Source organism: Thamnophis elegans, chromosome 2 (genome assembly GCF_009769535.1).
Source record: "Thamnophis elegans isolate rThaEle1 chromosome 2, rThaEle1.pri, whole genome shotgun sequence".
In the NCBI taxonomy this organism is placed as follows: domain Eukaryota; kingdom Metazoa; phylum Chordata; class Lepidosauria; order Squamata; family Colubridae; genus Thamnophis; species Thamnophis elegans.
The window spans coordinates 154,121,789-154,146,495 of record NC_045542.1 but is presented as its reverse complement, the minus strand read 5'-3'; the positions used below and the strand labels follow the sequence as shown (position 1 = coordinate 154,146,495).

General features: G+C 40.8%; 2 protein-coding genes across 3 annotated transcripts in view; both read right to left on the bottom strand.

Annotated features, from left to right (window-relative positions):
- LOC116503745 (E3 ubiquitin-protein ligase TRIM39-like) overlaps positions 1-24,707 on the bottom strand; it is a 33,346-nt gene that overhangs the window by 6,793 nt on the left and 1,846 nt on the right. Inside the window, exons 1-4 of one of the 2 annotated variants that reach the window (XM_032210343.1) lie at positions 5,965-6,378; positions 4,414-4,509; positions 3,604-3,834; positions 1,318-1,340 (exon numbers count right to left, since the gene is read on the bottom strand). In XM_032210343.1, the coding sequence (XP_032066234.1) occupies positions 1,318-1,340; positions 3,604-3,834; positions 4,414-4,509; positions 5,965-6,378 (764 nt within the window). Of the gene's footprint in view, positions 1-1,317; positions 1,341-3,603; positions 3,835-4,413; positions 4,510-5,964; positions 6,379-24,707 lie in introns of those variants that run through there. The other variant, XM_032210341.1, reaches the window with a different exon arrangement.
- Positions 10,926-24,707, bottom strand: part of LOC116503746 (zinc finger protein RFP-like) — a 73,506-nt gene continuing 59,724 nt past the window's right edge. Inside the window, exons 2-7 of the mRNA XM_032210344.1 lie at positions 22,126-22,221; positions 21,327-21,557; positions 19,149-19,171; positions 15,893-16,011; positions 14,621-14,653; positions 10,926-11,445 (exon numbers count right to left, since the gene is read on the bottom strand). Of these exons, the coding sequence (XP_032066235.1) occupies positions 10,931-11,445; positions 14,621-14,653; positions 15,893-16,011; positions 19,149-19,171; positions 21,327-21,557; positions 22,126-22,221 (1,017 nt within the window). The 3' untranslated portion in view covers positions 10,926-10,930. The remainder of the gene's footprint in view (positions 11,446-14,620; positions 14,654-15,892; positions 16,012-19,148; positions 19,172-21,326; positions 21,558-22,125; positions 22,222-24,707) is intronic.

Genomic DNA, 24,707 nt, shown 5'->3' with positions numbered 1-24,707 from the left:
TTTTTTTTGCATTGCCCCGTCCTCAGATGCTAAGTATCTGGTAAACTGGTGGTAAATCAGCACTCCTGTTGACTGACAAAGGGCCTGTCAGGCCTGTAGTGATTTTAGGATCTTTGGTCTGCCACACTTTCTATTATTTCACTATGCTGTTTCATTAGTGTAGTAATTGGGAGGGGAGAATAGAAAGGAGTAGAATTGTGGAATGTGTTGTTGTCATTGTTTTCTAGAAGCCCAAGGTCATCTTTTTTCTCCGCACCTCTACATCTGACCGGAACCAGCTGGGTGGAGATGCCAGCATGGAAGAAGAAGATTGGATCATGTGATGGATTTATGGGTGTGGGGATAAGATCATGAACTTTCAACTGGGTGGGAACCCCAGGAAGTGTTCAGAATTGGGATTTCCACAAATGGTTGCCAACATGTCTGTTTTATTAAATTGGAACTTTAAGGATAGCTCTGCCTTGGACTCTGATTTAATTCTGCACGATATTTGGAAAGCTGACAGGGCCCTGTTTCACAGGCTTCAGTCATTTCTTTGGCTAGCCATTCAAATATGGGCACCATGGTGATTTAGTGGATTCCTGGCCCAAAACTGCACTCATCCACCTTCATCAAGCTAAGCAAGATATCTAGTAGTGGCCACTTCAGTTTTCAACTCCCTGCACTTTACAATTATTGTGGATCCCTTGGGGAAAAAATAATGGATTGTATTTTACCAAATTTGAAAATGGCTAATATGGGTGAGATAGGTAATCAACCTAGAAGATGGGTATAACACACAAACTGATCTTGATGGATTAAAAGTGATGCAATGAAATTTAATAGAGATGAGTGCAGTTACAAGTAACCCTCAGTTTATGACTATTTGTTAGCAACCTGTTACAATGGCTCTCAAAAAACTGACTTACAACCCTTTTCGCATCTGTCACAGTATCCCTCTAATCACAATTCGCAAACAGCATGTATATATGATAGTTGCATCACTGGAAAGAGCTTACATCCTACAATGATACCTTTAAAACCATCAAACATCTGTCTCTTCTCGGGAATGACTCAATACGTGGATAAAAATAGAAAATTCAGTCTAAACATCTGGCTGACTGTGCAACCAACCATAATAATTGATCATATCAAATATTGTTAATTATATTGTTTTGAGGTTGTCTGAGGAAATTTCTTACAAAGCTCTAAAATACAGCACGTAATCTTTACATTCAAATACTGCTAAATAGAAACAGAACTTTCCCAAATAGGAAAACTGCTGGAGGAGCTGCTGATCTCTGAGACTGTAAAAAAAAAAAGGGTGGATCTACTTACTTCTTCAAGATGCTTCCAATGTCCTGAAAAATAAAGAGATGAAGCACTGATAGGAGGCATTTCCTTTGCATAAAATTAAAATCTTACATTCACAAAATAAATGAGTGAAACATTTGGAAAAGCAGACATTAACAGACACATAAATTACTTCCATTTTTTCAATGAAAAAATTGCTCTTTTTTCCCAAACTGTCCAACCTCTTTTGGAGAGGTATTGTTTTTGTTTTCTTGTCTAACAAAAGTTATACCCCAGTTGAATCCAACACAATTACAATATTGGAAAAACAAAATAGTGCATTAATAGGATAAAAAAATTTCCCTGCATTTATGCTTCCAGAATCAAGGCCCTTTGGAAAACCAAAGTGGTTATAACACTTTCTAGAAGGTCATCAGTGTTGGGTTTCTCTTTGACCTGGAGATTAAGAGGAGGGGGTGGTCCTACAAAGAACACCCACCACCACATCCCCTAATAGCTTAATAGGAACCTCAAATTGTAAAAAATATAGAGACAGTGACCAGAACTTTGAATTCTTGCTTTTCAAATGGGCTGCTTTTTCTGAATTACATTATGTATCCCTAATATTAGCCATTATAGGCAGTCCTCGACTTTCAACAATTCATTTAGTGACCACTCAAAGTTACAATAGCACTGAAAATACTGACTTATGACCATTTTTCACACTTATTAAGACTGTTGCAGCATCCCCATGGTCACATGATCAAAATGCAGCCACTTGGAAACTGATTCATATTTATGACGGTTGCAGTGTCCCGGGGACCATGTGACCATAATTTGTGACCTTCTGACAAGCAATGTCAATGGGGAAGCTGTATTATTTTAATAACCATGTTAGCAACTTAACCACTGCAGTGATTCACTTAACAAGTGGCAAGAAAGGTTGTAAAATAGGGCCAAATTCACTTAACAACTGTTTCGCTTAGCAATAGAAATTTCTGGCTAAATTGTGGTCATAAGTCAAAGATTACCTCTACTCTTCATACCATCCAGAAGAATGGATGGAAAAATTGACTGCTTTCATAAGATATGAAGGTTTGTTTCTACTTAGAAACTTTTTGTTCGAGGAAAATAAAAAGAACTCTTCATGGTTGACTTTGCTTATTAGACTAATTTGTTTTTATAGACACGGCTAATAATTACTAAAGATGTAAAAGTAAAAAGTTGAGGCTGTGATTTTATTTTGTATTATATACTGTGCTAAAAAAAGTTGGAAGTCAATGCTTTCCCCCCCTTTTTTTACTTCTTTCCCATTCTTATCACTCTCCATTTTCCTATTTTCTTTATTTTAATACAATACAATAGCAGAGTTGGAAGGGACCTTGGAGGTCTTCTAGTCCAACCCCCTTGCCTAGGCAGGAAACCCTATACCGTTTCAGACAAATGGCTATCCAACATCTTCTTAAAGACTTCCAGTGTTGGGGCATTCACAACTTCTGGAGGCAAGCTTTTCCATAGATTAATTGTTCTAACTGTCAGGAAATTTCTCCTCAGTTCTATGTTGCTTCTCTCCTTGATTAGTTTCCACCCATTGCTTCTTGTTCCGCTCTCAGGTGGCTTGGAGAATAGTTTGACTCCCTCTTCTTGGTGACAACCCCTGAGATATTGGAACACCGCTATCATGTCTCCCCTAGTCCTTTCTTTTCATTTGTACTTTTTTCTATTATAATTTCAAATAAATTTGGGGTTGGGGGGGAGAATCAAAAATAGTATTCTGTGGAAGGGATAAAGCAGTCTATTCAATTTCATCACTGATACAAAACTCTATACGCCACTTTGTAAACCATGATACAAAAAAAAGAGGTTCTAGAAAGAATGCAGAGAGGAGCAGTAAAGATGGATAAGGGCTCTGGTCACCGAAAAATACAATGAATGGCTAAGGGAACTCTGTATGCTTAGCCTAATGAAGAGAAGGCTTAGGGGAGACACAATAGCCATCTTCCAATACTTGAAAAGCTCTCATAGGGAAAAGGGCATCAATTTACCCTCTGTAGCACCTGCAGGCAAGACAAGAGGCATGGGGTGGAAGGTCATCACAAGGAGATCCAACCTAAAATAAGGAAGAATTTCCTGACAGTGAGAATGATTAATCAATGGAACAGCTTCCCACCCAGAGTTCAGGGTGGTCCATCACTGGAGGATTCCAATTAACAGTTTGGACAACCATTTTTTTCAGGATAGTATAAGGGACTATAGTATAAGGATTGGACTAGAAGACCTCCAAGGTCCCTTCCAGCCCTAGGACTCTATGATCTCCACTTCCTGCCTGACCTGTAAGAGTTTGCTGGCTGGCTGCTGAAGCTTCTCTTCTATCTCCTGGATGAGATGGTCAAGAGAGCAGAGTTCCTCCATGTGCCTGGCCAAACCCTCCTCCTTTCTTGCCATAATCTCCTTCTCTGTCTCTTTCATTGTAGTCAATAGAAGCTTCTCCTGTGTTTCTAACCAGAGTTGTAGCTCTCTGAATTCAGCCACTACATTTTCTCTCTCTTTTTCTATGAGGTCCTAGAACAAGATGACAGAAAGAGCAAAAGGCATATTTTTATTTTACTTCAATTATGTTTACATAATTATTTTTATTGTTATAATAACAGATTCCCCGAAGAATCCAGAAATGAGATGGGAGAATTTCCTAGGGAGAAAAAATACTCTTTTGACACCAATAAACACAGGGGGGGAAGGTTTCTAAAAAGAAAAAAAAGGCTCCAGTTTAAATGATCTCTCATGAAACTTTTCTTGGCAATCAGGGATTCCAAAAAAGGAGAGAGAAAAATATTTGACTTCACAATGTTTTTCATAAGATGAAATATAGTTTGCATTAATTTATTGAGCAAGCCAAACCAATTGCATAAAACACGGCTCATGGAATAGGTGCACTTAAACCCAACTGTGACTCATTCAGCCAATGGTGACATCTCAGTCCCCAGGTTAAGAACAAGTTCTGTGCCCTAAAACAATCTTTAACTTGAATTTCCTTTAAGTCAGAACTTGTACTTACAAACAGGCTGCCTATTATTAAAGATGGTGGATGGGGTTCTCCTTCCTATTAGCTCAGAAGCTCCTCACCGTTGGATCAATACTTACAAGCATCTCCTGCACTCTTTGCTCTGTGTCTCTTTTGTATGTAGCTATTTTTTCTTTCTGCTCCTTCTGAGCCTTCAGGCAATCCTCCACCTTCCTCTGAAGAGAAAATACATGTTTTGAATTTCTTTTCGTAAAGAATCACATCAGAGGGAAGACCCAGTTAGAAGATATATTAACAGTCAAGGTGGTGTAGTGGTTAGAGTGTAGTACTGCAGACTACTTCAGCTGACTGCCAGCAGTTCCACAATTCAAATCTCACAGGCTCAAGGTTGAACTCAGCCTTCCATCCTTTGGAGGTGGGTAAAATGAGGACCCAGATTGTAGGGGGCAATAGGCTGACTCTGTAAACCTCTTAGAGAGGGCTGTAAAGCCCTGTGAAGCAGTATATAAGTCTAAGTGCTATTGCTATATGCAACCATCATGAACACATGGCAGTCGGCAAGTCTCCAGATTTTGATCACATGACCACAGAATGCTGCAATGGTCATAAGTGTGAAAACGGTCATAAGTCACTTTTTTCAATGGTGTTGTAACTTTGAACGGTCACAAAATGGTTGTACGTCAAGAAGACAGATGTAAATCTGTCTTCAAAAAATTACTGAAACAGAGGTGAAGGTTTCAGGTTGGAATTAGGGAAGTTTGTTAAAGGAATGATGGAGGCAGAAAGTTGCAGATGAATGTAATAAGACCAGTAATGAATGGTGGGACACTACTACCTAGCAACAAAGCGTTACAAGTAAAAAGGATTTCATTAGAAGAATTCCAGCTAAGGCATATAGATGAAAATTTTCATAACTTCTAGCTTATTATAATAATAGAATACACAGCTCTTTTGATAAGAAATCTTATTAGCATAAAATATGCAATATATCAAGGAGGAGGTTAGAATAGAATGGAATGGAATGGAATAGAATAGAATAACAGAGTTGGAAGGGACCTTGAGGGTCTTCTAGTCCAACACCCTGCTCAGGCAGGAAACCCTGTATCATTTCAGACAAATTGTTGTCTTATTTCTTCTTCCAATGTTGGGGTATTCACAACTTCTGGGGGCAAGTTGTTCCACTGATTAATTCTTCTAACTGTCAGGAAATTTCTCCTTAATTCTAAATTGCTTCTCTCCTTGATTAGTTTCCACCCATTGCTTCTTGTCCTGCCCTCAGGTGCCTTGGAGAATAGCTTGACTCCCTCTTCTTTATGGCAACCCCTGAGATATTGGAACACTGCTATCATGTCTCCCCTAGTCCTTCTTTTCATTAAACTAGACATGCCCATTGATTCTTAGGGTGTTAACTTCCTTAATCTGAACTGTATAAAATTTGTATTTGTATTTGGTTTGGGGTCTTTGCTCCTTTAGCTGCTGAGACCCTTTTGATGAAGTACTTCAATAAAAGCTCCTTGAACCACATCCCCCATCTGGTTCTGATTGGCATCTGCGCCAGACTAAACCCAATTTGCATACAACAGAGGAAGCAAGTAAATTGGTCCTAGGTAAGGATCGTCAGGAAAGATCTGGACGCCCCTCCGCAGCGATTCCTCCTGGCTGACTCCTACCTGGTACTCCAGGAAAGCCTCCTCCGCAGGGATCACCGAGTGGTCCTTGTGCTCTTTGGATCGGTCGCAGACAACGCAGATGAGGGTCTGGTGTTTCTTACAAAAGAGCTTGAGGGGCTCCCGGTGCTTCGGGCAAAAGCTCCCTCCTTCCTCGCCCCAACTCCCCCCGCATCGCTTGGCCACTTCCACCATCCGCGCCAGCTGCCTGTTGGGGAGGAGGCTGCGGGGCGCGAAGGTCTGTCTGCACTGGGGGCAGGAAGCCTCCGACTCCGACGCCCCCCAACTGCGAGTCAGGCAGCCCCGGCAGAAGTTGTGGCCGCACTTCGGGACGAGCACGGGATCCTGGAAAAAGTCCAGGCAAATGGAGCAGGTGGCTTCTTCCAGCAAATCCTGCAAGGACCCTTCGGCCGCCATCGCCGCCTCCAGAAGGAAAAAGAACGTTAAGTTTCGTTTCTTTTCCTGCGAATCAGGTGACCGCCTTTGAGCTCTGCCCAGGAGAGACCTCCGGATGAATTGTTGTTGCTATTGCGGTTAGTTTCAGTAACTTCTTAAAGGAAAAAGATAGTATTTTGAAAAGAACAAATTGGAGAGAAGCAAGCCTTCCCAAAACGGATCCCCGATCAATTATTATTGGCCCATTCAAGTCGTTAAAAGGGGGGGGGGTTTAAAAATGGGGAGAAGCAAATATTATTGGGAGGGACCCCTCAATAGATTACGAATCCAAATATCCTGCTAGAGGGAAAGATATTGAAATCACCTGGGGAGAAAGAAACATCCATGGGACGGATTCACCATCAATTATTATGCAGACAGCCGCTTGTTAAATGGAAAAATGCTTTTTAAAAAAAATAGCAGGAAGAAGGAAACATTTATGGGACAGACTGAAGTAAAGTTGGCAGGAAGAAATTGGGAGAAACAATGAGTAGCCTCAGGCCAATTTAGGACAGGGGGATCCATGGGGGGGGGGGAATCTGGTGGGTGGAGAACATCTTATAAGCCCTTTGTTCAAGGGCTTTTGGGGGAGACTTGGTCATAATGGCACATGGACACTCCCAAGCCCCTTTCTTTATCTTGCTGTTCTCCCCAGTTGTCCCCAGTTCAGGTCTGAGCCAGGTCCCGAATCCAATGGACGCCAGACATGATGTACAGGTTTTCTGATTGCTTTTTATTGTACTCCAAGGGAAAGGGTTCCTGGTCAAAAGGCCAAGAACCAAAAACAAAGGATTAACTGAACTTCATACATTTTCACTAAAGGAGAAGGTGGGGACAAAGTGAAATAATAAGAAATATCCTCTAATAAACATTTTAGCAATAATTCTACAATTTGTTCTACTGGTCTATAACGGTCCCATTCCTAAGCCTTGGCTAATAAATGCCCCAGGAGTTACCTAACGCACATTTCATTTGCTGCCAGCCATCTCTATTCCTAACTTTTAGCTGAGGTCTGCAAGTTGTCTAATACTTAATTTTATCATAGCAATAGCAATATAGCAATAGCAGTAGACTTATATACCGCTTCATAGGGCTTTCAGCCCTCTCTAAGCGGTTTACAGAGAGTCAGCATATTGCCCCCAACAATCTGGGTCCTCATTTTACCCACCTCGGAAGGATGGAAGGCTGAGTCAACCCTGAGCCGGTGAGATTTGAACCGCTGAACTGCTGATCTAGCAGTAGCCTGCAGTGCTGCATTTAACCACTGCGCCACCTCGGCTCTCTCTCTATCAACTTTCTAACTACCCATAATTGCTACAAGCTTTACACATTCATGTTTCCTGTTGATAAGCATTCTTTGTTCTTGCTAGACAGACAAACACGCACCTCAATTACAGTCTTTCTGATTTACTTTCAAGTGTGTGCCATGACCTTGTTTTAGCAGCCAGCCCATCATTGCCATTTCGGAGGTGGCACCTCATTAATGGAATGTCCTCCCCAGAGACCCTCAGTTGGCACCAAAGGTGGCTTCATTTTGGCACCAGTTGAAGACCTCTCTGCCTTCTGTGTTGGAAAGAAGGAAGGGAGGGAGGGAGGGAGGGAGGGAGGGAGGAAGGAAGGAAGGAAGGAAGGAAGGAAGGAGCCACTGATATGACTGAGGCTACTATGGTAACTAAACAGATTTAGGGTCTGGAAACTATAGAGTCCTAATTTCAATAACATTCAAGAGCAATGGGGAAGCCTTAGTAACCATTTGACTAACTTAATGTGAGATATTAAAACCCAATTTTTATGCTCACAATTCAAAAGGCAAGTCTGGTTCACAATTCAGAAGTTTTTATTGCAAAAAAATTGAAGAAGTGGTTACAAGCGCGGCCTCCCAGAATTCTTCCCAATGGCTTGAATACTAGGAGCTCAAAGACAGATTTCAAGTAATACAATTAATATGTTTCTACTCATCATAGATGATGCCTAAGAAGAAGCCCTCCCCATTTCCAAAATCATTCATTAATTCGCATTTCAAGAGGACTGCGTGACTTTTCCTGCTGACCCCTTTTTTCCTTATCTGTGCTTCTTTTGTTATTTCAATTTAGGTGGAGGATGTTACCATCTCACCAATTGGTGTTCTTGTCTGTATTTCAATGTCAAAATAATTTTAGCAAGTCATCCTGTATTGACTTTACTGCTTATATTTGTGCTTAAATTTACAATCAAGAAAAACAGCGCCAAGAGTTTCACCCTTTTGTGTTACATTTTACACTTTATATGAAAGAGTAACTTATTATTTATTTATTTATTTCCTCCATTAACAACTGCAGTGATTCACTTAACAACGGTGACAAGAAAGATCGTCATGGAGGCGCTACCCCCAAAAGGGTCACTGGGGTTCTGGTTCCCCCAGGCCCCTTTTCCAACCCTCCAGGCTCCTTCCCCTGACTCAGTCCATTCCTTGTGGCTCCCACTCCACTCTGCTCCCTTTGCTCAGGAACCTCCAGTTGCCCTGCTCGGCTGGACTCTGCCGTCTTCTCCTTCCAGCCGGTCCCTTCTGGAGTCTTCTCTCAGCAGACGGATCACACAGTTGGGTTGGTCGGCCTTTCTTCCTCTTCCTCCTCTCTCTCTCCTGCTGCTCTTGCTGGTCTCTCCTGCAACTGCCTCTGCTCCTCCCTTTGATTCCCCTGCCTGCTTCCCTTTCTCTCCATCTCTCTCCTTTCTTCTCCTTTCCTCACACACGTTTCCCTACCTTTCCCCACCCTCCTTTCTCCCCTTTTCCTCAACCTGTCCTCATGCGTCGCTTCCCACTCTCATTTGGTGGGGTGGAGGCCAGGTAAGCCTGGAGGCCCCACTTCCCTTCTCTGCCCCCAAAGAGACTCACCTCTCCCTCTCTCTCTATCCCCTGCTCTCCTTCTCTTTCCTGCCAAAACCTCCTCTTCATTCCATTCTTCCACCATGATTCAGTTAAAATGGGGCAAAGCTCACTTAACAGCTGTCTCACTTGGTAGCAGAAATTTGGGACTCAATTGTAAGTCCAGAACTACCTGTATTAGGTAAGTTCCTTAGGATTCCTCATTTGCTCCTTTGCCAAAAGAAACTCCTCAATCTTCAGTTGTTGAGATGCTTTGAGGTGTTCCAGAGATCTGTTCTCAGCATTCAAAGCCATCATATCAGAGTTTCCCTCTTATTTATTATGTGTATCCTGCTTTTATTATTTTTACAAATAACTCAAAGTGACAAACCTCTCATTTTCCCAACAACCTCTGAGGTGGGTTGGACTGAGAGAGAATGACTGGCTCAGTTACCAACTGGCTTTCATGGCTCAGGCAGGACTTGAACTCAGAGTCTTCCTCTTCCTAGCCTGGTGCCTTAACCACTAGACCAAACTGCATCTGATGCCCATCTCAATATTGAAGCCAGTTTTGGGTTGCCTCAGATTGCTGACACTTGGTGGCTACCTGGACGGATCTCCCTGCAGTTTTCTTGGTAAAGTTTCAGGAGTGGATTTCCATTGCCAACTTCCTAGGCCTGAGTGAGAGTGAAGGGTCCAAGGTCACCCAACTGGCCTTGTACCTAAGGGAGGATTAGAACTCATGCCTTCTACCTTGATTTCTTAACCACCACACTAGATTGGTTTCTTCTTTAACTCAAGTTACTTTTGGTTATTCAATAAATGGCAGAGTGGCTTAAAGCAAGAAGGAAAAACAGTGTTATTCTCAAATAATGTATTTATTTAATAATGTATTTCATTTTAAGAATTCTTTTTTACTTTTGTCTTGAGCCAGGTGACACATTTAGGGCACATAGCACTTACATTTGCTATCTTGATAACAAATGGTATGTTTTATTTTTTTCTGTTTTCTGCGCATCTTCAGTTTCTATGTATTGCACGGAATACATTTATGGGCATAAAATTGCAAAAGAAGGAACTACAATTCATGAGACATGTATAAAATTACGATCAGTAGTCCCACTGTTGTAGATAACTTACCTAAGTATAAAAGACAGAAAAAATACAAGGATTTGTTTAAAAACAATAATCATGTGAGCTTATATTATTATTTGCTGAAGCCCTAAAATGGTTTTTGGATTATGATAATTATATGTAAAAGGGGGAAGGAAAGAAAAAAAGAAGGGAAAGATTACAGAATATCCCGAGTTATGGGTACCTACACAATCATTGATTGCAACTAACATGAAACAAACAAGCATGATCCATAAATGGGATGGAGAGTTGCAACAGACATATAAAATCATGATTGACAGGCTTAGCTCTAAGGTACCTTTAATGCTAAAACTCCTGAACACATGATGCTAACGTGTTTAAAGCTCCTAGGATACCTTGTGTTTTTTTTTATCCAGACAAATAGAAATGATGATCAGGTTATTCCTTTATAGACTGATTGACAGATCAGGGTGCATAGAACAATAAAGGAAGCTGAAGTAGCAAAAGGCTGAGGAATCTCTGTTTTAAAGGCTTTCAGAGATCACCGCTTGGCAAATAGGGATTTTTCCAAGGTTTTGTCTATGGTTCTCCCTTCTTTTAGGGGAGTGTCACCCAGGTGTCTTCATACAAAAAGAAACAGGGCCGAAGAGTCTCTCCAACCAAGGAAGCCTCTGAGAATGTATGGAGCAGAGTTGCTGTGCTGGCATCAAAGAAGCTCACTTGTCCCCCTTCGCAGTTGAGAGAGACACGGATCCTCTTGGGTTCCTCACTCAGGACCTGGTCAGAGTATAGTGATGGAGAGAAGATCCTGTATTTCCCTCTCCATTTCCCAATCTGCCAGTGCCTGGTCTCCTCATCAACATTTGTTAAGTTCAGTGGCTGGTTGGCAACCCCTATAGCCCATCCTTCTCTATCTCCTACCATAACTTCCCAGAAATGTCGCCCTGATGAGAACCTCTGACAGCCAAGGACATAAGGATAATGTAAAAATCTGTTGTGATCTGAGACAGGATGTTTTCCTGTAACTGGCTTAACTCCTCTGACACTTTTTTGATCTTCAGAGACATCAAGGCGGTCAGGATGGGCTGTGTCTGGATCCAGGGTTACATTCACTGTAAGGGGGAAGGGAAGGAAGGAAGGAAGAACAAGAGCTTCAGCTGAAGGCCTAGTTTGTCTTTACCCCCAAAAGTTTAACCTTCTTGTGTGAATGGAGTTCAGCTTCCAAACGCCCCGTCCAGGACTGAAAGACTCATTGTTTTTTTAAACAACACCTAAGCCATTGCCTGGTCCAGAGTTCTCCAACTTTGGCAACTGTAAGACTTGTGGACTTCAACTAACAGAATCCTGCAATGTGGCTGCTAGTCTCCAGGTCCCCTCTGCTCCCTTTTCTCCAAGAACTCCCCCACTATGTTTTTCCCATCCTCTGTTAACTTCCAGGCTGTTCAGTGCCCCTCTGGCCTTCTTGTTCCATTCACTTAAGTTGCCTTCGCCATCTTCCAGTCCAGCTGCCACTAAGCTGCACATCTTTAGGATCCATTGACTACCTGTACCGCTATTGGCTCCTCCACTCAGCTCTTCGTCTCTTGGCTCCACTGATCAATCCCCCTGGTCTCTAGTCTCCTATGGGGCCTCCCCTGTGCTGATTGTCCTCCACCTCTTCCAGCCTCCCTGCACAATTCTCTTTAGCTTCCATCTAGCTGGAGTCTTAATCCAATGGATGAGGCAGAGAAAGAGGCTGCCATGTTTCAATTCTGAACTAGCAGAGTCAGAAGGATCCCCCCAGAGGGAACTTAGGACACAGGATGGAATATGATGCAAGCATCAGGGTGTCACAGACATGTAGAAAAGGGGAGGAAACCTCTGCTTTCATCAGTCGGATGGCCCACATGGTGGAGGAAACCCGGATGCTCCAACCTTGCTCTGTGCTTTGACCCAAAAGACCTAATTTCTTTGCTCCCAAAGACCTGGTCTCTCACCAACTTATAGTCAGGCAGTAAAATCAAGAGGATGGCCATATATCCCAGGCCACATTTTCCCATTTGTCCAGATATTTCATTCTACACCAAGATTGACTTCAGTTTTCTAGATTATGGCCCTATGGAATGAGCTACCCCCAGAGATCCGGATCATACCCACTCTCATGGCCTTCCGTAAAGCTATTAAAACCTGACTTTTCCAGCAGGCCTGCGGCTGTTGACCTCTTGATTGAGGTACAGCCCCCCCTTTGATTGGGTGCATGTTGTGTTTTTTTTCCCCTTAATTTTGTTGTATCTTATTGTTTTAATCCTTTTTTAATATTTTTCATTTCTGTAAGCCACCCGGAGTCCTCCGGGATTGGGCGGCCTATAAATTCAATAAATGAAATGAAATGAAATTATGTGTAGAACGAAGCAGAGTAGGAGTAGAACAGAACAGAACAACAGCTTTATTTGGACAAGTGTGATCAGACACACAAGAAATTTGTCTCGCTGCATTAGCTCATGTTGTATATATAAATGGCAAGTAATACTTCAGTGATGGCTAACATTTTTTGTTGAAGTGTGCCAAAAGCCGGTGGAGCATGGGGGGGGGAGTTGTGCACATGTGCCCATGCCCATAATGCAATGCCCTCCCCCCTGCACATATGCGCATAACACTCTCTCCCCTAGGGCGCTTCCAAAAGCCTCCGGAAGGTGAAAAACAGCCAAATATTAGTTGAAAGTGTGTGCATGCATTAGTATTTGAGTATTTATTAAAATTTATAGGCCGCCCTTTTCCCTGAGGGGACTCAGGGCGGCTTACAATCACAAGGGAGGGGAGTGCAGTATCAAAAAAACAAAACAAAATGTGAACAAAGAAAAATAGTAAAACACAACTTTCGTTCAGCAATCAAACACTCGGGCGGGTGAATTGGGAACCTATCCCCAGGCCTGCTGGGAGAGCCAGATCTTGAGGGCTGCGCGGAAGGTCTGGATGGTGGTGAGGGTACGGATCTCAACGGGGAGATCGTTCCACAGGGTCGGAGCTGCAACAGAAAAGGCTCTCCTCCGTGTGGTCGCCAGTCGGCATTGACTGGCAGATGGGATTCGGAGGAGGCCCAGTCTGTGCGTTCTAATTGGTCGAAGGGAGGTAATCGGCAGAAGGCGGTCTCTCAAGTACCCAGATCCACTACCATGGAGTGCTTTAAAGGTGGTCATCAGTACCCTGAAGCGCACCCGGAGACCAACAGGTAGCCAGTGCAGCTCGCGGAGGACGGGTGTAACGTGGGCGAACCGCGGTGCGCCCACTATCACTCGCGCGGCTGCATTCTGGACTAACTGTAGTCGCCGGATGCACTTCAAGGGCAACCCCATGTAGAGCCCATTGCAGTATTCCAGCCTAGAGATCACAAGGGCTCGAGTGACTGTTGTGAGAGCCTCCCGATCTAGGTAGGGCCGCAACTGGCGGACCAGGCGAACCTGGGCAAATGCCCCCCTGGTCACAGCTGACAGCTGGTGGTCAAAAGTCAGCTGTGGGTCCAGGAGGACTCCTAAGTTGCGGACCCTATCTGAGGGGTATAAAATTTGACCCCCCAGCCTAAGTGTTGGTACATTAGTCAAATTATTGGGAGGGAAGCACAACAGCCACTCGGTCTTGTCCGGGTTGAGTACCAGTTTGTTAGCGCTCATCCAGTTCTTAACGGCCTCTAGACCCTGGTTCATCACGTCCACCGCTTCATTGAGTTGGCACGGGGCGGACAGATACAATTGCGTATCGTCCGCATATTGGTGGTATTTTATCCCGTGCCTCCGAATGATCTCGCCCAGCGGTTTCATGTATATGTTAAATAGTAGGGGGGATAAGACCGAACCCTGCGGCACCCCACATGTTAGGGGCCTCAGGGACGATCTCTGCCCCCCGACTAACACCGACTGCGACCTGTCCGAGAGGTAGGAGGAGAACCACTGCAAAACAGTGCCTCCCACTCCCACCTCCCGCAGTCGTCGCAGAAGGATACCATGGTCGATGGTATCGAAAGCCGCTGAGAGGTCAAGGAGAACCAGGATGGACGCATAGCCTCCATGCACATTGGAGCTGACAGGGCAATGCCTTGCATGCCCTCAGAAATGGCTCCGTGTGCCATAGGTTCGCCATTATGGTAATAGTTCATATATCATAAAATCATTAAAGTTTACTGGATCATCGTAGTTTTTAAGGTATCTAATCCTATATTTTTCTTTTTTGTTACATCTATTATATTTCCCTTAAAGTTACTGGCATTAGAAATTAAAATAGCAAGCAATTCCAATTCCTATAACTCATATTTACCTTCCTGTAGTTGAAGTCCATTTTCCAGAGTATCTGGGGAAGAAAAGGGAGGAATTCAGCATCTCATCACTGGAATTGGAGCAACAGAAGGGCCTCCCTTCAGATACCCTGGTTTGCTTTCCTTAGACTCAAATCAGGAAATAAGGAATATGGAAAGCCACAAGCCAGAATGCCATTGGTGGCTATATATATATTTCATCAGATATAAATACATTCTACTATATATTCCGTATACAGGTAGCTCTCAACTTAAAACTACTTGTGTAGTGAAGTTACAGCGCGGCACTGACAGAACTGATTTATGACCAGTTCTCACACTTATAACTGTTGCAGCCTCCCCAGTCACGTGATCAAAATTTGGGCACTGGGAACCAGCTTGTATTTACAATGGTTGCAGCATCCGATGGTTCTGGGATTGTCCTCTTCAACCTTCCTGGGCAACCTCTGACAGGCAAAATCAATGCATGAAGCCAGATTCATTTATCAACCCTGATTCACTTAACTGCTTTGATTTTCTGAATAACTCTGGAAAAAAAGGTCACTTAACTTGCTTGCCTTGCTTAGCAAGACAAATGTTCAGCTCAACTGAGGTCATAAGTCAAGAACTACCTGCACATATTCCATTCTACTAAGTGGAACCTTATTCTGCTTCCCCAGTCATCAGTGCATGTGGATTTGGGATACAAAGAACACAGGTAGTCTTACAATGACAACAGAGCCCACAATTTATGTTGCTATGTGAGAAATTTGATAAGTGAATGACTGCAGTTGTTAAATTGGTAACCCGGTTGTTAAGTGAATCTGGCTTCCCCATTGACTTTGCTTGTTAGAAGGTCACAAGAGATGATCACTGCAACCGTCATAAATATGAACCCTTTGTCAAGCATCCAAAAGTAAATCATGTGGTTGTTGGGATGATACAATGGTTGTAAGTGTGAAAAATGGTCATAAGTCACTTTTTTCAGTGCCATTATAACTGAACGATCACTGTGAGCTGTAGTAAGTCAAGGAGTACCTGTAAATGGTCAATTATGAGTAGCTAATGGTTCCTGTATTTTAGGCAGCCCATCATTAATGGGAGAAACCAGAAAGCCCCTGTTCCCCTTCTTGGTGCCAAGACACAAGGCCTTTCCACAGAGAAATGAGGGTGTCTCTTCCACTGATTCTGGAATTGATCCCTCTTTGATCCATGTGACATCGACCCAGAATCTCTCATGGAGGCTCTGGGATCAAAATGTCATCCAGTGTAAAACCTCGACGGCTGTTTTTTACCTCTAAATTTTTTCATGGCACTTTTCAGAAACACAGTGATATCACTGTAGTCCCAGATATTCCAGTTCGGGTCTTCAGGTAAATCCACCGGATTCTCATATATTTCCTTAGCCTGGTAACTGGCAAGACAAAAAAAAAACACCATCATTTATCATCCTGCCAATGGAAGTGTCAGGTTCCAAATAACATCCAAAGTTAAATCCAGAGTCCAAAGCAAAGAATTGCTCAAAGCTACAATTTATTAAGAGAGTCATGTTGGCACATCTGGGAAAACCCAAATCTGAGCTGCCTGGGTTTTCCCCACCCAGTTGAAAGTTCATGATCTTGCCCCCACACCCACAAGTCCATCACACGGTCCAATCTTCCACTGCCATGCTGGCAGTTCCACCCATCCAATTCTGATCAGGTGAAGTGGTGTAGAGACAAAGAATGACCTTGGATTCTAGAAAGGGATTTTATTTTGGCTACATAGCATTTTACTCCGTACTTTCCCCCCATTATAAACAGCATAGTAAAATAATAGAAAGTGTGGCAGGCCAAAGATCCAGAAAGAAATATGGCTGTAGGCCTGACAGGAAGAAGCTTTGTGATGCCTGGTTGTGTGTAGCATTTAGTTGTTAAGTGGGGGTGTAGATGGCCAGCTCATTGAATGTCGTTTTATGTTTCCCCGTCCTTGGCTCCTGGTAAACTGCTGGTAAATCAACACTCGTGTTGACCGACAAAGGCCCCTGTTTCCCAAGCTTCACATTTCTCTGGCTAGCTATTCAAATATGGGCCCCATAGTAACCCAGTTTCAGTTTGGGGCTCCCCACTCTGGAAAATTCTTGTGAATCTCTTGGCCAAAAAAATGGGTTGTATCTTACCAAATGACTGATGACTAATAGGGATGAGGTAAATAATCATTTAGAAGATGGATATAATGTTCAAACTGATTTTGATGGATTAAAGGTAATGCAATGAAATTGAATAGAGACAAATGCAGTTACAAGTAACCTTCAATTTATGACTATTAGTTAGCAACCAGCTACAATAGCTCTCAAGAAATTGACTTACAACTTGGCATAGTATACAGACAGAGATGAAAAAATGGGAGAAATTGCACTTATCTTTGTTGGGTAGGATAGCGGCAGTGAAAATGAACATCTTACCAAAATTTTTATTTCTCTTCCAAATGTTACCTATACTTAAAAAAGATGCGAATCTTTTAGAATGGCAGAAGGGTATCAACAAATTTGTATGGGCAGGAAAGAAGCTGAGGGTAAAGATGAAAATAATGCAAGATGTACGTGAGAGAGGAGGCTTGAAACTACCTAACTTAAAACTATATTATGATGCAGTGGCACTATCTGTAATTAGTGATTGGACTCATTTAACTATATGATAGAATATTGAATATTGAAGGACACGATCTGGTATATGGTTGGCATGCTTACCTGTTATTCAACAAAAAATTGGATGAGAATTTTAAAAGTCATATCTTAAGAAATGCTTTACTGCGGGTCTGGAAAAAATACCAATATAAATTAAATGACAAGATACCCATGTGGGCAATTCCTAGACACTCAATTGAAAATATGAATATAGCACAAAAACAGGATAGAATTACCTACAGACAGCTTCTTATCTTGGAAAGGGGTGTACTACAATTAAAATCCTTAGAGGTATTAAAAGAGGAGAAGGTAGTTCAAACATGGTTCCAGTATGGGCAATTACAGGCTAGGTGGAAAATAGATAAAAAAATTGGTTTTATTCAAGTTGAGGATAATCTGTTTAAACAAATAAGAGATCAAAGCTTAATGCATATAAAGAGGATATATAATGTACTAATACAGATGGATTCGGAAACAGAATTAGTTAAAGATTGTATGATAAAGTGGGCTCAAAACATTGAAGAACCAATAATGCTGGATACATGGGAAAGAATCTGGGTAAGAAATGTGAAATTTACACAAGCTCAAAACCTGAGAGAAAATTTTTATAAGATGTTCTATAGATGGCATTTAGATCCTAAAAAGCTGGCTTCTATGTATCCGAACTTACAGCCTAAATGTTGGAGATGTGGCTCTCTCGATGCTACATATTTTCATATATGGTGGACCTGCCAAAAGGTTAAGGCATTTTGGATAAAAATATGGTGGACTATGCAAAATATCTTTAAAAGAAGGATAAAGTTTACTCCTCAGTTATTCTTACTAGGTATATGTACTGACTTTACAGTGGTAGAGACTAACTTGATTCTGCATCTAATAACGGCAGCAAGACTGTTGGTGGGGCAATACTGGAAGAAGGAAGACTTGCCTACAACTCAAGAATGGACATTGAAAGTTACAAACTTAGCCGAGATGGCTAAAATATCGGCATATCTTAAAGATCACTCAAATGAGAGATATAAACGAGACTGGAAAAAATGGATTGACTATATACAAAATAAATACGGGACCAAGAAATTCCAGTTAGTCTATGCTTAAGATCAGAAATGATTTAAACTGTTTAAAGTTAGTTCAGCAAGAAGAAGCTAAGGTCAATGTAGAATGTCATTAATTTCTTTATTTCTTTTTTCTCAATAATTTTAGACTGTGTTTTGTTAAAAATCCATACCGTGTAAGGGTTCTGGGAAGTCGGGGGGGGGGAAGGAGGAGGGGGGCTGGGGGGGAGGGTGGAGGGAGGGAGGGGTATCCATTAGGCTAGAAAAGAATTTGGTGGTAAACTAGAACTATTTTGACATACAAAAAAATGTACTTCGATGTCTTACTGATTGAGGAACAATGAAATGTTTGTTTTAAAAGAAATAAAACTTTTGAACCCTAAAAAAACAAAAACAATTTAAAAAAAGAAAAAAGAAATTGACTTACAACTATTTAACATCTGTCACAGTGTCCCTGTAATCACAATTCGGGTGCTTGGCAAACGTGATGGATTTATGATAGTTGCATTACTTGGAAGAGCAATGATACTTTTAAACCATCAAACACCTGTCTCTTATTGGGGAGGACTCAATAGGTGGATAAAAATGCCAAATTAAATCTAAACATCTGGCTAACTGTGCAACCCACCATAATAATTGATCATATCAAATATTGCTAATTATACTGTTATCTGAGGTTGTCTAAGGAAATATCTAAGAAGCCCTGAAAATACAGTACGTTGTCTTTACATCCAAATACTGCTAAATAGAAACAGAACTTTCCAAAATAGGAAAACTGCTGGAGGAGCTGCTGATCTCTGAGACTGTAAGGAAAAAGTTGGATTTACTTACTTTTTCAATATGCCTCCAATGTCCTGAAAAATAAAGAGACAAAGCATTGAAAGGAGCCATTTCCTATGTAGAAAATTAAATTCTTACGTTCACAAATACACAAGTGAAACATCTGGGCAAGCAAACACTAACAGACATATAAAGTTTAATTTTTTAAATTAAAAATTCCCATTCCTCTTTTTTCCCAAACTGTTCAACCTCTTTTAGAGAGGCATTGTTTTTACTTTCTTACCTAAGAAAAATAATACCCCTGTTGAATCCAACACAATTACAATATTGGAAAAACAAAATAGTGCATCAATAGGATAAAAAAAAATCCCCTGCATTTATGCTTCCAGAATCAATGCACTTTGGGAAATCCAAGTGGTTATAATATTTTGTTTTATAACCACTTGTGTCATCAGTGTAGTTTGTAGAAGGTCATCAGTGTTGGGTTTCTCCTGTCCCTGGAGATTAAGGGGAGGGGGAGACCCTACATAAACACCCACACCACATCCCCTAATAGGGGATAGGAACCCTAAGCAGGCATTTTTACATTTGTGAAGAATATACAGAGACGAAAGCGCGTACGTGACGTCATCACAGCGCGACGAAAACATCGCGCTGTGATCGAAAAATGTAAAAATAAAGCGAAAACCTTACCCTAACCCCCCCAAACCTAACCCTAAACCTAACCCTTAACCTAACCCTAAATCTAACCTAAACCTAACCCTTAACCTAATGCTAAACCTAACGCTAACCCTTAACCTAACGCTAAACGTAACCCTAACGCTCTAAACCTAACCCTAACCCTTAACCTAACTCTAACCCTAAACCTAACCCTTACCTTTCTGTGAATCAGCTTGCTTTAATTTTATTTTTATTTCAATTTTTAATTTTTTTCGTCGCGCTGTGATGACGTCAAATGCGCGCTTTCGTCGATTGCGCTTTTGTGGTCCGCGGTTTTGACGGGTCACGGTCCTTGACTAAGTAATTCATTTAATGACCGTTCCTTTCCATAGAAAGAGTCAAAAATATTTCTTAATGAGGAGTTGAAAAAGAGATTTTGAAGTTGGTTGAGTGCAGCCAGAATCCTACATGGAGACATGGAAAGATATATCAATCTCCACAAGAGAAGAATGGATGGAAAAAGTGATGGGGCTAGAAAAAATGACAAAATTGACTGCTTTAATTAGATACGACCCATTGTTTCTACTTGGAAGCTTCTTCTAAACTTTGTGCCTGAGATAGCACAAAAAATGAACTCTTGACGCTTCATTTTCCTTCTTAGACTAATCTGTTTAACACATGGCTAATAATTACTAAATATTCAAAACTAAGAGTTGAGGCTTTAATTTTACTTTATATTTTACTATGCAGAAAAAAAGTTGAAAGAAAATGGTTTTTTTCTTTTCTTTTCCCTTTATCCTACACTTATTTCCCATTCTTAGCCTTCTCCATTTCCCTGTTTTCTTTATTTTCATTTGTACTTTTCACTATTATAATTTCAATTAAATTTATGAAAAATAAAAAAAGGACAGAGTCAAATATTCTGAAGAGGGGCTAAAGAATGCAGAGGGGAGCAGTAAAGATGATAAGGGCTCTGGAGGCCAAACCGTACAATGAATGGATAAGGGAACTCTGTATGCTTAACCTAACAAAGAGAAGGCTTAGGGGAGACATGACAGTCATCTTCCAATACCTGAAGGCCTCTCATAGGGAAAAGGGCCTCGATTTACTCCCTGTAGTCCCTGAGGGCAAATGGTGGAAACTCATCACAAGGAGATCCAACCAGGCATGATGCTGTAATGCTGTAATCCTCACTACGGCTTTGGAACCAGGAGCGTGTGCTCACTTCGCTCACGTGTGGTGCTTCTGCGCATGCGTAGAGCCTCTATGATTACATCTGGATGGGTGGGGAGAGCCTCCCACTGCCGCCACTACTGGTTCACCCGAACTAGGGAGAACCTGCTGAATACCACTTCTGGAATAAGGAAGAATTTCCTGACAGTGAGAAGTATTTATCAGTGGAACAGCTTCCCTCCCTGAGTTTTGGGTGCTCCATCACTGCAGGATTCCAATAACAGTTTGGACAACCATTTTTTTTTGGGCTAGTATAAGGCCCCCTGCATTGGGCAGAGAAGACCTCCAAGCACCCTTCCAGCCCTAGGATTCTATGATCTCCACTTCCTGCCTGACCTGTAAGAGTTTGCTGGCTGGCTGCTGAAGCTTCTCTTCTATCTCCTGGATGAGATGGTCAAGAGAGCAGAGTTCCTCCATGTGCTTGGCCAAACCCTCCTCCTTTCTTGCCATAATCTCCTTCTCCGTCTCTTCCATTCTAGTCAATAGAAGCTTCTCTTGTCTTTCTAACCAGAGTTGTAGCTCTCTGAATTCAGCCACTATATTTTCTCTCTCTTTTTTGATGAGGTCCTAGAACAAGAAAGAGAAAAGGCAAAAGGCGTAGTTTTTATTTTATTTTAATTATTTTACTTAATTATTTTCATTTTAATTGTTTTAATAATTAAACAGATTCCTTGAAGAATCCAAAAGTGAGGTGGGAGAATTTCCTAAGGAGAAAAAAAAAACACTTTTGATATTAAAAATGCAGAGGGGAAAGGTTTCTTTTTTTAAAAAGGCTCCAGTTTATATGATCTTTCATTAAAATTTTCTTGGCAATCAGAGATTCCAAAGAAAACATTTGAATTCACACTTTTTTCAGTAAGATGAAATATGGTTTGAATTAATTTACTAAGAAAGCCAAACCCATTGCATAATACACAGCTCATGGAATAGGTGCACTTAACCAAACTGTGACTCATTCAGCAAATGGTGACATCTCAATCCCCAGGTTAAGACCAAGTTCTCTGCTCTAATACTGTCTTTATCTTGAATTTCCTTCAATTTGTACTTACAAAGAGGCTGCCTATTATTAAAGATGGCAGACGGTGTTCTCCTTCCTATTAGCTCAGAAGCTCCTCACTGTTGGATCCATACTTACAAGCCTCTCCTGCAGTTTTTTCTCTGTGTCTCTTTTGTATGTAGCTATTTTTTCTTTCTGCTCCTTCTGAGCCTTCAGGCAATTCCCAACCTTCATCTGAAGCAAAAATACAAGTTTTGAGGGTTTTTTTCTTAAAGAATTACATCAGAGGGAAGACCCAGTTAGAAGCTATATTCCAGTGATGACAAACCTTTTAGACTCCAAGTGCCCAAACTGCACATGCGCACATGCCCAAAATGAAAGGTGCGCATGAACATGTGATTGCATGGTGATGCACGAATGTGTGCATGCATGGACATGTACATATGCGCAGTAGAGACCCAAAGGCCAGCAGGAGGGGGGGCATCCCAACAGCAACAGTGTGGCAAGAGGCAAGATCTTTTCCTTTTATGAGCTTCTGTTTTGTCATTTGCAGGGAAACAGAAGCTCACAAAAGGAAGGCAGGGCTGACGTCGCTACAACACAACATGCAATCTTGGAGCTCCAGGATTGCTGTTGATATCTCTGTTGCTGGACAGTCCTTTTGGACCTAAACCGTCCAAAGAGACGGTGATAGAGAAGAACATTTCCTATTGATCTCAGGGATATTGCAAAGTCCCTAATCAATCCAGGAGAAAGCTCTTTTTACCGGCTACAAGAGAAGCATCCATTTTTAAGCTGCATAAGGTTGGGACAGACCCCTGAATGAAAGCTCAGCAGAAGAGAGAGTGTGTCGTAACCGGTCAGATAAATTTTACTTTTAGAGAACGCCCAAAAAGATTTAGAGTAAAGTTAAAATTGAAGACAGAAGAGAGTAAGCGGTAGATTAGCCTGAATTAAAACTATTGTGTTATCTTTTTCTTTAATTTTGTTTCCTTTTTATGGATGAAATTTTTGCAAATGCCTCTTACTTTTTAAATTGGACTGGTCTCTTTTTCCCTTCTTCTATTTTTCTCATTTTTTGTATTTGTGGATTAAGGATTCCTTTCTTATCTTTTCTTCAAGGCACAGCAGGATTGTCCTTTTTAACCATTTTTTTTCTTAACTCAAATAAAGCTTAAAGAGAGAGCTAAAAGCAGAGGAAAAAGAAGTAATACTGCCATCTAGAGGCTGGAGGCTTGGAAATATATATATATGATATATATCTCATGCTTCAAGGCTTCAGAATTTGTTTATTGAAAGAATAGTGGGAAGAGTACAGTTTGTTTACACAGGTGCTCTTCTGGAATATTATCAGTAGCTGGACTGTAGTAAAGGGAAAGCCTTGACTTGAAAGATTATAGTGAATTTATTTGAAACCTAGTAAAAGGCCTTGGATGTCCTAGTGGCAGAGTTTACAACCTTGAAAAATGGTGCAATATGAAGAAGAGGAGAAAATAACTTTGCAAAAAATTATGCTAGAAATTCAAAAAGTCCTAATAAGCACAGAACAAAGAACAGAAAGAATGGAGGGAAGAGTTGAGGATATTGATGAAACAATGATGAAACTTGAAGATACAACTCAAAGAAACTGCAGAGAAATATGAACAAAGTGACAAGAAAATTGTTGATACTGACAGCAAACTGAGAGTGGAGAGAAATGATATGTATGGAATACTGAAAGGAGAGATAGACAAATTGGATCTCTACCTCATGCTTCAAAATATAGATGAAGAAAGGGGAGAAAGCTTGACAGAAATAATGAAAATATCTTTGGCAGAAGCACCAGTGATAACCAAAGGCAAGCTGATGAAAGGAACAGATGGAGGGTTTCGAGTTTTTTCAAAATATGCGATGAACAACAAGTTGCCAAGAGAAGATCACATAAGACTTATCAAGAAAACACTTAGAATACAGATTTTACAAATGGCAAGAGATATTGGACTGCACTACTACTGGAAGGATACAGATACAGGATGATGAAATGAAATGTCACAATAAAATTAAGTTAAACTTAGTTAAACCTAGAGTATTATGTATAAGACACAGTAATAATAGTTATAGTCAAATAAATGATTAACAATGATAATAATGCATTTATATATGCTAGATTGTTATATGGAATTTTATATAAGCTGTAAATGAGGACCATGGAGATGAGGTGGAAAAGCCTTTTTTTTATAAAAGATAAACAATTTTATATAGAATAGAATAAAAAGATGTAACACCATTGGATGAGTCCAGGATGATGTAATAAATGTATTTTAAATTTAGTATGCGTCACATAAAAAGGATGTAATAATAGCTATATTCAATGAATGTTTAACAATCATAATAATTGTATGCATATATATTAGATTGATGATATGAGCAATGGAATGTGCGAAAATGACTAAGTTGACATGGAATTAGAGAACAAGAAGACAAATAATTTTATAGGACATGGTATCTATTTAATTAGTGGTTAAATTAAAAAATAATATGGAATTGAAAATTTATTAGAGAATGTTACCAACACCAAAATAAGAGAATGATTTAAAAGGATATAAAAAAATACTTATTATTGGACATGTTGAAGATGATGTAACAAATTATTATAATATAAATGAACCCATATTTAGAATACCTTGTTTAAAATGAAGAAATAATAGTGACAGTCAAACAAATGAAGTACTATAATAATG